Below are 11,894 nucleotides of genomic sequence, written 5' to 3' on the forward strand. Positions count from 1 at the left end.
GGGCTGACTGGGTGGGGGGGGTTTGGGGTGGGTTGGAGGATCTGGAGGGGTCCTGGGAGGGTCTGGGGGAGATTTGAGGGGCCCTAAGAGTCTCCCACCCCCCAATTCCCCTCCCCCCGTAAAAAAAAAACCAACACCAAGCTCTTTTTGGGGGTTGGGGGTGAGAGTCAAAGCCTTTATTGGTGTCTCCCAAAATTTGGGGAGGTTCAGGAGCTGGAGCAGACATGGCGCTGGCGGGGGGAGGGGCTGTCCGGAAGGTGGGGGTGGGGTGTGGGGGTGACCCCCTCTTCCTCCTGCCCCTCCTCCTCCTCCTCTTCCTCCTCCTCCTCCTTGGGGGCGGCGTTGGCAGCGCTGAGCAGGGGTGGGCCTGGGGGGGAGGGGCTGTCAGCACCCCCAGCACCAAATTTGGGCCCCTTCCCCACCCCAAACCTCCCCCACCCCCAGACAGAATTTTGGGGTTTTTGAGGTGCTGCCCCTCCCCCACCTTCGCTCGGCTCCGAGGCTCCCACGACTTCGGGTTCCTCTGAATTTTGGGGAGAGGCTGAAAGATCTGGGGGTAGGGGAGGGGAAAAATCACCTTGAACCCTTCCAAAATCCACCCAAAAATCTCCCCAAAATCCTCCCAAAATCTCCTCTAAGTCCCCCCAAATTTCCCCAAAATCCTTCCAGAATCTTCCCAAAAATCTCCTTAAAATCTGCCCTCAAAATCTCCTCAAAATCCCCAAATTCCCCCCAAATCCAAAAACTCTTCAAAATCTCCCCTAGAACCTCCCCAAAACCCTCACCAAATCTTCCCAAAACCCCCCAAAATCTCCTTAAAATCCTCTCCAAAATCTCCTCAAGACCCCCCCCCAATTGTCCCCAAGATCTCCCCGAGAAATCCCCCCAAAAATCCTCCCAAATTCCCCCCCAGCCCCTCCCCCGCCCCTCTCACCTGTCCCCTCCCCCTCCCCGGGGGCTCCTCCCTCGCTCCGCGTGTCCTGTGGGGGTGGGGGAGGGGCACAGGTGAGCTCAGGTGGGGGGCGGGTCCCCCCAGCGCCCCTCCCCCCGCCCGGGCTCACCTGCGGGGGGGGGCGGGGCCGGCGGGTGCCCCTCCCCCACTGCAGGTACCCCCCGAGGGTCAGCAGCGCCAGCAGCGTCCAGTTCCCGGCCACGCCCAGCACGGCCGAGGTCAGCGGGAAGTGGTAGAGCAGGTACCTGGCATGGGGGGGGACAGGTGGGACACTGGGGACACTGGGGGACACTGGGCACAGGGACAGGTGGGACAGAGACGGGTGCGACAGGTGTGAAAGGGGACAGGTGTGTGTGACACCGGGGACAGGGACAGGTGGGACAGGTGTGACACCGGGGACAGGGAGCACAGGGACAGGTGTGTGTGACACCGGGGACAGGGACAGGTGTGTGTGACACCAGGGACAGGGACAGGTGTGTGTGACACCGGGGACAGGGAGCACAGGGAAAGGTGTGACAGGTGTGACAGGGACAGGTGTGTGTGACACCGGGGACATAGGGGGACAGGGACAGGTGGGACAGGGACGGGTGTGACAGGTGTGACAGGGACAGGTGTGTGTGACACCGGAGACAGGGACAGGTGTGTGTGACACCAGGGACAGGTGTGACACCGGGGACAGGGAGCACAGGGACAGGTGGGACAGGTGTGACACCGGGGACACAGGGGGACAGGGACAGGTGGGACAGGTGTGACACCGGGGACAGGGACAGGTGGGACAGGTGTGACACCGGGGACACAGGGGGACAGGGACAGGTGGGACAGGGACGGGTGTGACAGGTGTGACAGGGACAGGTGTGTGTGACACCGGAGACAGGGAGCACAGGGAAAGGTGTGACAGGGACAGGTGGGACAGGTGTGACACCGGGGACACGGGGGGACAGGGACAGGGACAGGTGTGTGTGACACCAGGGACAGGGACAGGTGGGACAGGTGTGACACGGGGGACAGGGGGCACAGGGACAGGTGTGACAGGGACAGGTTTGTGTGACACTGGGGACACGGGGGACACCGGGGACAGGGACAGGTGTGACAGGGACAGGGGGCACAGGGACAGGGACAGGTTTGTGTGACACCGGGGACAGGGAGCACAGGGACAGGTGGGACAGGGACAGGTGGGACAGGGACAGGTGGGACAGGTGTGACACTGGGGGCACAGGGACAGGTTTGTGTGACACCGGAGACAGGTGGGACACTGGGGGCACAGGGACAGGTGTGTGTGACACCGGAGACAGGTGTGACACCGGGGACAGGGAGCACAGGGAAAGGTGTGACAGGTGTGACAGGGACAGGTGTGACAGGTGTGACACCGGGGGCACAGGGACAGGTGTGTGTGACACCGGGGACAGGGAGCACAGGGAAAGGTGTGACAGGTGTGACAGGGACAGGTGTGTGTGACACCGGGGACAGGTGTGACACCGGGGGCACAGGGACAGGTGTGTGTGACACACACAGGGCAGGGGCTGGGCCTGAGCTGTGGGGTTTGGGGTCCCGCTGGGGGGTCAGGACCCCTGGGGACCCCTCCCCACCCACCTGAGCCCGCTGAAGTGCGCGTGCACCCTGAGCCGCGCCCCGTAGAGCTGCACCCGCCGGCTCCGGATCTCCACGAACGCCCCCACGGTCGGGGTGTACTGGGGAGGGGGCACCAGGGCCTCAGAGACCCTGGGACCCCCCCCAACATACCCTGGGACCCGCCAAAACACCCCAAAACCCCCCTTGAAAATACCCCAGGACCCCCCAGACCCTGCTGGGACACCCCAAAACCCTCTGGGAACCCCCAAAGCCCCTCCTGGGACCCCCTGGGATCCCTCCAGAAGCCCCCAGGCCCCTCTAAGACCCCCCAAACCCCACTGGTACCCCCCCCCAAACCCCCATGGGACCTCCTAAAACCCCCCTGGGACCCCCAAGCCCCCTTTGGGGAACCCCAGACCCACGGGGTCCTCGCGGTAGCGCCCCATCAGCTCCAGCTCCAGGGTCTGGCTCTGCTCGGCGAAGCCGCTGAGGAAGAGGCCGGCGAAGGCCGCGGTGTGCAGGGCCCGGAGCAGCCGCGAGCGGTAGTGCAGCATGGCCTGGGGGGAGAGGGGCAAATGGGGCTAAATTCCCCCAAATCCACCCCAAATCCACAGAATTCCCCGAAATCCCAACCCAGAAACCTCAAATCCAATTCCAGAGGCTTCAAGTTCTACCCTGGAGCTCTCAAATCCCCCCAAATCCACCCGAGAGCTTAAATCCCACCCCAAATCTCCCTAAAGTCTACCCCAGCCCCTTCAAATTCCACCCCAAATCCCACCCCAGACCCCAAACCCCACTGAACCCCCCTCCCCACCCCCAAATCCCACTCCAGAGACCTCAAATCCACCCCAAATCTCCCCCAAATCCCACCCCAGACCCCAAACCCCACTGAACCTCCCCACCCACCCAAATCCCACTCCAGAGACCTCAAATCTCCCCCAAATCCCACCCCAAACCCCAAACCCCACTGAACCCCCCCACCCACCCAAATCCCACTCCAGACACCTCAAATCCACCCCAAATCTCCCCCAAATCCCACCCTGGAGCCTGCCCAGCCCCACAGGGTCCCCCCCAGCCCCACTGGCAGCCCCGCAGGTCCCCGTGGGGCCGCACCGAGCGCGCGGCCGTGGCCAAGGGGCGGCCGCCGGCCCCGTAGCAGGTGAGGGTCACCATGAACATGCCGAGCTCGCGGTTCACCGGCGACTCCGGCAGCTCCAGCTCCAGCGAGATCCGGTAGAGCTGCCCGTAGAGCAGCACCTGGGGGCAGCCCCACAGCTCCGGAACCACCCCAAACCCACCCCCCCAACATTTCCCCTTTTTCTTTAGGGTAGTTTGGCATCCCCCAACCCCAAATCCCTCGTATTTTCAGGGTATTTTGGTTCCAAAAGCCCCAATTTTTTCTAAGGGTGTTTTTAGGACTCCTCCGGCCCCGAATTCCCCGAAATTTTGGGGATATTTTGGCACTGAATCCCCCCCATATTTTAAGGATATTTTTAGGATGTTATGGCCCCGAATTCCCCAATTTTTTTAGGGTATTTTTGGGTCCACCCAGCCCCAAATTCCCCAAATTTTTGGGATATTTTAGCCCCACATTCCCCCATTTTTTAGGATATTTTCAGGACATTTTGGCCCCACCTCCCCCCCCATCTTTAGGATATTTTTAAGCACCCCCAGCCCCAAATCCCCCCCCAGATTTTGGGACATTCAGGCACCTTCTCGCGGTGCTCCCCCAGCAGGGACACATTGGCCGAGGGGAAGGAGCAGAGCTCGGGGCCGGGGCTGTCACAGTCCGACCTGGGGGGGCCAAAAAAGGGGTCAGGGCTGGGGAATCAGGGTCCAAACCCCCAAATACCCCAATCCCCCACCCCCTAAAACCCCCAAACCCCCGTGGCCCAGGTGTGCTCAGGAAACCCAATGGGAATTTTTTCACCATTTTTTTTAGGGGATTATTTTAGGGTCACTCATCCCCCCCTCACCCCAAACTCTCCCCAAACCTCCCCAAAACCCCCCCGGCCACACCTGGACACACCTGAACCAGGTGCTCAGGGCACCCTACAGGACATCGGTTTAGGATTTCCTTTTTAGGTTCCCACATCCCCCAAACCCCCCCTGAACTCCCAAACTCCCCAGGACCCCCCCCCAACCCCTGGGAGCCCCCCAGAGCCCCCAAGAACCACCCCAAAAGCCCCACCCGGGCACACCTGGACACACCTGGACCCCCCCAGCCCCACCCGAACCCGGTCCCCAGTGCAAATCACGGCCATAGAAGGGGGAGGGTCCCCATCCCCCGAGCCCCCCGAGCCCCCCGAGCCCCCCGCCCACCTGAAGGCCAGGTGCAGCGGTCGCAGCACGGCGGCCGCGGGCAGGTAGGCCCAGTAGAAGGAGCCGTAGAGGAAGAGCGAGGCCCAGAGCAGGAGCAGCGCCAGGCTCAGCCCCAGCCCCCCCCGCAGCAGCGCCCGCCGCGCCCCCCGGCCCAGCTGAGCCCCCCAGGTGAGGAGCGGGGGGGGAGGGGCGGCCGAGAACCCCCCCGGAGCCATCCCGGAGCGGGGGAGGGGAGGGACGGGGGGGGAACCCCATGGGAGGAGCTGCGGAAGAAGGGGAGAGGTTACGGGGGGAGGGGAGAACCCCAGCCACACCCCCCCTCCCCCCCCCCCCCGAGCAGCCCCGAAATCTGGGGGTGGGGAGGGGAGCCCAAAATTTATGGGATAACTCCAAATCTGGGGGGCAGCCCCAAAATCCAACTCCAACCCCGAAATCTATGGGGAGCTCCTGAAATCGATGGGGCAACCCCAAAAAAATCCCCCCTCTCTGATCCCAAAATCCGTGGGAGATTCCCAAAATTTATGGGGAGACCCTAAAATCTGTGGGAACGCCTGAAATCTCTGGGGCCGCCCCACAACTCCCTCCTCAGCCTGAAATCTACGGGGAACCCTCGAAGTCTCTGGGGCGCCCCCAAAGCTCCCGGCGTGGGGTGGGGGAGGGGAGGGAGCCCCCGGGGAGGGGGAGGGGCCGCGGGAAGAAGGGGAGAGGTAATGGGGGGAGGGGCGGGCCCTCAGTCCCACCCCCGCCCCGAGAGCAGCCCCGCAATTTATGGGGGAACCCCAAAATTCCCCCCGCTCCTCAACCCCAAAATCTGTGGAGGAGTCCCAAAATTTATGGGGAAACCTTAAATGTGTGGGACAACCCCAAAATTCCCCTCCCGCCCCCGTCCCAAAGTTTGTAGGGGATTCCCAAAATTCCGTCCCCAGCCCTAAAATCTCTGGAGGACCCCCAGAATTCCCTCCCCAGCCCCAAAATCTGGAGGAACTCGAGGGTTTAGGGGTCCTGGGGGAGTTTTTGGGGTCCCGGAGAGGATTTGGGGCAGGGGGTTGAGGGATTTTCGGGAGATTTGGGGCGATTTTAGGGATTCCCTAGGGGTTTTCAGGGTCCCGGGGGGATCTGGGGGAGAGTTTGGGAGATTTTCGGGGCCCGGTTGAGTTTTGGAGGTCCAAGAGGGGGTTTAGGCGGAATTTTGGGGCGATTTGGGGAGATTTTCGGGGTTGCGGAGGGGATTTTAGGGGTCCCGGAGGAGTTTCTGAGGAGATTTTGAGGGATATGGGGGGTGCCGAGGGGATTTCGGGGGTCCCGAAAGGGATTCTAGATTATTTTAAGGTGATTTTTGGGGTTTTGGGGTCGATTTTTGGGGTAATTTTGGGGGTTTTTGGGGCCTCTCGCGCCCTTACCGAGTGCCGGCACCTCCCGCTTCCCGCCACGCCCTGGCCACGCCCCCGGGCCCGCCGCTTCCGGCTCCAAGCCACGCCCTCCCCATCTCATTGGTCAATCGCGGACTTGGCCCCGCCCCTCCCGGCTTGGCCCCGCCCCCAGCCCCGCCCATTGCGGGCCCGCCCGCGCTGGCCCCGCCCACTGCGGCCCCGCCGGCCCCGCCCCGTCTCCATGGCAACTGGGGGGCTTGGGGGGCTTTTTGGGGGTCCCGGGGGGATTTTGGGGGTCTGAGGGGCCTTGGGAGGGCTCCTGGAGGGGCTTCTGGGGTCCTGGGGGGGTTTTGGGGGGTCCTAGTGGTGTGTAAGAAAGGGAGGGGGTCGTGGGGGAATTTGGGGGGGAACTTTGGGGGTCCAAGGTGGGATTTAGGGGGTCCACGAGGGGTTTGAGGGGTCCTGGGGGGATTTTTTGAGGCCATTTGGGGCGATTTAGGGGGGGGCTGGAAGGATTAGGGGGATCAACATTTGGGAGGGGGTCCCCCTGAGCCTCCCCTTCCCCCACCCTGCGCAATCCCCCCATTTTTTGAGGTGGGGGGAGGGAATTTTTGACCCCCCAAATTGGGGAGGGGGAAAGGAGGGGGCGCGGTGGGGGAGGGGCGTGGCCCCCTCCCCTCCCCCACCCCCAGGCCCCGCCCCCTCCGAGCATCGCCGGGACCGGAGCGGCCGCGGGTCCTGCAGAGGTGGGGGAGGGGCGCGGGGGGATTTTGGGGGGTCCTGGGGGCGGGGGGAGGGGGATTGGGGGGGACAAAAAAAATTGGGGATTTTGGAGAAAAACGGGGAGAAAAGGGGGGGGAAGGATGGGGGGAGGAGGATTTTGGGGGAGATTTTGGGGAGGGGGCAAAGGAAATTTGGGATTTGGAAGGGGGAAGGCAAAAATGAGAATTTGGGGGTCGATTTTTGGGGTCCGGGGGTGGATTTGGGGTGGGTTTGGGGGCGTCAGGATGAGGGGGGAGGATTTGGGGGGGAGAATTTGGGGTTTAGGGGAGGATTTTGGGAGGGACTTGGGGGGATTTGGGGTCCTGGGAGGATTTGGGGGGGGATTTTATCGGGGGGGGGGGAATGAGGGGGGAATTTGGGGTGAAAATTTGGGATTTTTGTGGGGGTTCAGCCGAGAATTTTGGGGTTGGGGGGGAAATTCGAAGGTTTAGGGGAGGATTTTGGGAGAGAGGGTTTTTTTCAGGGGGGGAACCTCATTTTTCTTGGGGATTTTATTCGGGTTTTTTTATTTTTTGTGGGGTTTTTGGGTTTTGGGGGGGGTCCCAAATTTTGGGGTACCCCCGCAGCCCCCCCATGAAGGGCGAGCCCCCCCCCAGCAGCACCCTGAGCGTGGGCCAAGCCCGGAAAATGGTGGAGCAGCTGAAGATCGAGGCCAGCCTGTGCCGGGTGAAGGTCCGGGGGGGTAAAAAGGGGATTTGGGGGGTTAAAAGTGGATTCGGCGGGGGGTAAAATGAGAATTTTAAGGGTAAAATGGGGATTTAGAGGGGTTTGGGAGGAGTTAAAGGAGGTTTGGGGGGGTAAAAAGGGGATTTGGGGGTGGTTGGGGGGTAAAAGGAGGGGTAAGGGCAGGATTTGGGATTTGAGGGTTGAAGTTCCGGGGGTGGATTTGGGATTTCAGGGGTTGTTGGAGTTGGGGTTTACAGGGGGATTTCTGGGGGCTCCCGGGTTGGATTTTGAGGTTTGAGGATTTAGGATTTTGAGGTCGAATTTTGGGGTTCCAGGTTGGATTTAGGAACTCGGGGGGTGTTTGGGGGGGGGCTCCAGGTGCATTTTTAGGATTTCACAGTTGTGGGGGGGGGCTCAGTGGTGTTTCTGGGGGCTCAGATGTTGAATTTGGGAGTTACAGGTGTGGTTTGGGGAATTCAAAAGCCGCATTTGGGATTTCAGGATGGAATTCAGGAATTCAGGGGGTGGTTTTGGGGGTTCCAGAGTTGAATTCTGGGTTTCAGGGGTGGATTTGGGGATTCAAGGTGTGTTCTTGTGGTTCCAGGGTGGTTTTGGGGGTTCCAGTTGTGCTTTTGGGGGTTCCAGTTGTGTTTTTGGGGTCCCTGACCCCGTTTTTCCCTGCGCCAGGTGTCCAAGGCGGCGGCGGAGCTGCTGAGTTACTGCGAGGCGCACGCCTGCGAGGATCCGCTGCTGACCCCGGTCCCCACCTCGGAGAATCCTTTCCGCGAGAAAAAATTCTTCTGTGCCCTCCTCTAGACTCCCCCCCAAAATTTGGGGGACCTCCCCCTCACATTTTGAGGCACCCCCGCACCATTTAGGGCCGATTTCACCCCAAAAATGAGGAGCAAAAAGAGGGGGGTGGGGTTGCTTTGGGGGTTTTGGGGTTTCCCCCATGGCAAGGACCCCCCCCATAAATTGGGGACCCCCCAAAAAAGCCTTGGGGAGGTCCCAGCTCTGGAACTAGGGGGGTTAAGGGGGTTTTGGGGTCCCTCAACCCCAAAAAGGCTTCAAGGATGGACTCAGGGAAGGTTCTGGAATGGGGGGAAGGGGAGACCCCCTCCCCCTAAAATCACCCCCAGATTCCCCCCCTGTCACTCCCCACCCCTTCCTCAAAATGGGGACCCCCAAACTTTAGGACAACCCCCAAAATTCCTCATCTCTCACCTCCCCTCACCCCAAATTCTCGGGGTTCCTCTCCTCCAACACCGACCTGCACCCAAATTTAGGCTCTAATGGACCCCTAAAGCCTCGGGGGGGGGGTTAAAAGGGGGGGTTCTCCCAATTTTGGGGGGTCCCTGGTGTGTCCCCCTCCCCAAATAAACACTTGGCGGCACAGACGGAACCAGGGCTCTTTTTGGGGGTCCCGCAATAAAAGGGGATGGGAGGGTGGGATCCCCAAAATTGGGGGCAGAAGAGACAGTTTGGGGGGGGGGGGCGGAATTTGGAGTTGGGGGGATTGGGAGATCCCCAGAGGGAGCCGGGAAAGGGGGAGGGGGCAGAGAGAGGAATTTGGGGTTTGGGGGAAGAGGAATGGGAGGAAGGGAAAGGGGGAGAAGGAGGAAATGGGAAGAAAAGGGGAAAAGGGAGGAAGAGGAGGGAGGAGGAGGAAAAGGAAGGAGGAAAAAGGGGAGGATTAATGGGAAAGAGGAAGAAGGGAGGAGGAGGAGGAAGAAAAAAGGAGGAAGATCTCCAGGAGACCCCTGAGGGCCCCGCGGCCACCAGGGCGCCACCCCCGGCCTCCCCGGGGCGCCGCTCGCACCCCGCGCATGCGCCCGGCGCCAGCGGCGGCGCCAAGATGGCGCCTCCCAGCGCCCAAAATGGCGGCGCGCGGCGCGACCTCCGCGCCCGCCTCCAAAATGGCGGCGGAAGGAAAAAGGGGCCCACGGGGGGGGTCTTTGGGACGCCTCCGGCCCACGAGGGACCCCCCCACGCCCACGCGGGACCTCCAAGAACGCTCGGGGGGAGCGGCGGAGGAGCACCCGCTCTCTAATCCCCCCCTCCCCGCCATGTCACCGCGTCCAAGATGGCGGCACCCACAACCCTCTTGTTGCCATGGCAACCGGACCCATGCCTGAGGCCTCGGAGCAGGCCCAGGCTGCGTAGAAACGAAATAAAGTAATTAAATCTTTAAGTGATTATTTAATTTATATTTTAATTGCTGCGTTCCACCTTAAAGTCCTTGGGCTCCACAACAGCCTTGCAAATAGGCCCAGGACCGAGTCCGGACCCCCAGTCAGGCTCAAGGCCTGAAACCAGGCCCAGGCCTAAGCCGAGGCCCTGCCCCCTTAATCCAGGCCCCCAAAAACCCCCAGGACCCCCAACCCAGGCCCCAAAATCAAGCCCAGCTCCAAATCCTTTAAACCAGGCCCAGGTTCGCACTCAAGACCAGGTTTAAGCCCCATAACCAGGTTTAAGCCCAGTAACAAGATCCAGATCGAGGTTTGAGCCCCCAAACCCAGGTTTAAGCCCCAAAACCAGTGCCTGGACCGAGTTTAAACCCCCAACCTCCTCTAAACCCAGTTAACCGCCCCCCAGACCCAGCTTTAACCCCTCCAAGCCTCCCCCAAGCCCAGTTTTAACCCCCACAAAGACACAAACTGAGGCTCCCCTGGGCTCAAGCGAATTTTCTTTATTTCTAAAAAGGGACAAAACCGCCCTACACGGCCTGGGGGGAGGGGTCGGGGGGGTCACAGGGTCAAGGTCGGGGTCAAGCTCACCCCTCCCCCACCTGCGGCCGCGACTACAACGGACCCGGGGGGCAGCGGCGTCGGAATTGGGATTTTTCTGTCATTTTAGACCCCAAAAAACGGAAGAAACGACCACCAAAAAGAGGAGAAATGCGGTGAAAAACAGCCGGGGGAGGGGCTGGGAATTATCCCCAAAACCAGGGGAAAAAAGGGAATTTTTTAATGGATTTTTGTGGTTATTTTGGGTTTAAGGATTTTTTTTTTTTTTTTGGGCATTTTTGTTTTATTTAAAAAGGACCCGAAAAACTCCAAAAGTGGCAGCAGCGCCGCCCCCTCCCCCCCCAAAAATCCCAATTTTGGGGTTTTTTTTGGGGAGGGTTTCTCACGCTGGGGGTTGGGAAAGGGGGGTGGGGGAGGAGGGAGGAAAAAAATCCCCAAATCCCAAAGAAACAACAAAAAAAACCCCCAAAAGAACAAAATTACAAAAAAACCAAATTAAAAATCCCCCAAACAAACGAATAAAAACTCCCAAATTTTCCCGAAAATGCCCCAAAAAGCAACCCCAAAAAATCCCATATTCCCCCCAAAAAGTCCCAAAATTAAAGGAAAAAAAATCCATTATTGAGAGCCCTGTTAATTAATGGGGGTTCCCTGCTAATTAAGGAGCCCCCATTAATGAGGGACCCTCATTAATGAACCCTAATTAATGCAATTAATGAAGGGCCCCCCATTAAGATTAATTAATTAATGAAAAACCCCTCATTAACAGTAATTAAGGACCCCCTGAGGGGGAGGGGAGGATTCGGGGTCTCCCCAGTGCCCAACCCCCCCCTTTTCCCTGGGAATTCCCCCAAAATTCATCAAATTCCTTCCAAATCTCCCCAAAACAATTCCAGCATTTCCCAGGGAAATTTAATTAAGGGGAACGGGGGGAGGAGAAGATTTGGGGGGAATTTCTTGCCCCTTTTCCCACTTTTTTCTCCCAAAACCCCTCCCCCAACCCCCAAAGCTCCCCAGCAAGGAAAATTTTCCCATTTTTCCCCCCAAATCCGCCACTTCCCCGCCCCTCCCCCACTGGGCTGGGGGTGGGGGGAGGGGCGTGCCCGGTTTTTGGGGACCCCCCCGCCCCTCCCCCACCGCCGAAACGTGGAATTTTTCCCTCTTTTTTTTTTTTATACAATTACAACAAAATTCTTTCAACAAACTTTAAAAAAAAAAAATTTACATTTTCCATCTTTTTTTTTTTTTGTTTTTCCTTTTTTCCCCCCACTTTTTTTTTGTTGTTTTTTTTTCTTTTCCCCTCCCCCCTCCCCCTTTTTTTTTTTTTCCAACCCCTCCCCCCCTCCCCATTTCTTTTTCCCCCTTTTCCCCTCCCCCCACCCCTCCACCCCCTCCCCAAAATTTTCTGGGAATCTTTTTGGGATTGGCCGCCGCGGCCGGGGTTCACCGGTACCCCTGGTAGCCGTAGTAGTTCCTGTAGTACCG

The 11,894-nt window shown here is 59.7% G+C and overlaps 2 protein-coding genes across 2 annotated transcripts; one reads left to right on the plus strand and one right to left on the minus strand.

Moving 5' to 3' along the window:
- Nucleotides 1-142: 142 nt before the first annotated feature.
- Nucleotides 143-6,322, minus strand: BSCL2 (BSCL2 lipid droplet biogenesis associated, seipin). The gene is made up of 10 exons (XM_048293136.1): nucleotides 6,244-6,322; nucleotides 4,844-5,106; nucleotides 4,234-4,315; nucleotides 3,635-3,778; nucleotides 2,944-3,078; nucleotides 2,543-2,640; nucleotides 1,062-1,197; nucleotides 935-980; nucleotides 485-550; nucleotides 143-367 (listed from the first exon to the last, which is right to left on the minus strand). The coding sequence occupies exons 2-10, from the start codon at nucleotides 5,056-5,058 to the stop codon at nucleotides 207-209; spliced, it is 1,083 nt and encodes a 360-aa protein (XP_048149093.1). The 5' UTR covers nucleotides 5,059-5,106; nucleotides 6,244-6,322; the 3' UTR covers nucleotides 143-206.
- A 600-nt stretch (nucleotides 6,323-6,922) lies between these two features.
- GNG3 (G protein subunit gamma 3) lies at nucleotides 6,923-9,064 on the plus strand. The gene is made up of 3 exons (XM_048293143.1): nucleotides 6,923-6,959; nucleotides 7,563-7,668; nucleotides 8,350-9,064. The coding sequence occupies exons 2-3, from the start codon at nucleotides 7,570-7,572 to the stop codon at nucleotides 8,476-8,478; spliced, it is 228 nt and encodes a 75-aa protein (XP_048149100.1). The 5' UTR covers nucleotides 6,923-6,959; nucleotides 7,563-7,569; the 3' UTR covers nucleotides 8,479-9,064.
- Nucleotides 9,065-11,894: the final 2,830 nt, after the last annotated feature.

Source organism: Corvus hawaiiensis (assembly GCF_020740725.1).
Source record: "Corvus hawaiiensis isolate bCorHaw1 chromosome 34 unlocalized genomic scaffold, bCorHaw1.pri.cur SUPER_34b, whole genome shotgun sequence".
NCBI lineage: Eukaryota > Metazoa > Chordata > Aves > Passeriformes > Corvidae > Corvus > Corvus hawaiiensis.

Bases quoted from the DNA above. Each gene is read 5' to 3' on its own strand.
- BSCL2 (XM_048293136.1), bottom strand. From the start codon at position 5,058: ATGGCTCCGGGGGGGTTCTCGGCCGCCCCTCCCCCCCCGCTCCTCACC. The intron at 3,779-4,233 runs GTGCCTGAATGT...GGCTGCCCCCAG, and splicing joins TGGGGGAGCACCGCGAGAAG to GTGCTGCTCTACGGGCAGCT. The intron at 3,079-3,634 runs GTGCGGCCCCAC...CTCTCCCCCCAG, and splicing joins TGGCCACGGCCGCGCGCTCG to GCCATGCTGCACTACCGCTC.
- GNG3 (XM_048293143.1), top strand. From the start codon at position 7,570: ATGAAGGGCGAGCCCCCCCCCAGCAGCACCCTGAGCGTGGGCCAAGCC. The intron at 7,669-8,349 runs GTCCGGGGGGGT...TCCCTGCGCCAG, and splicing joins CCAGCCTGTGCCGGGTGAAG to GTGTCCAAGGCGGCGGCGGA.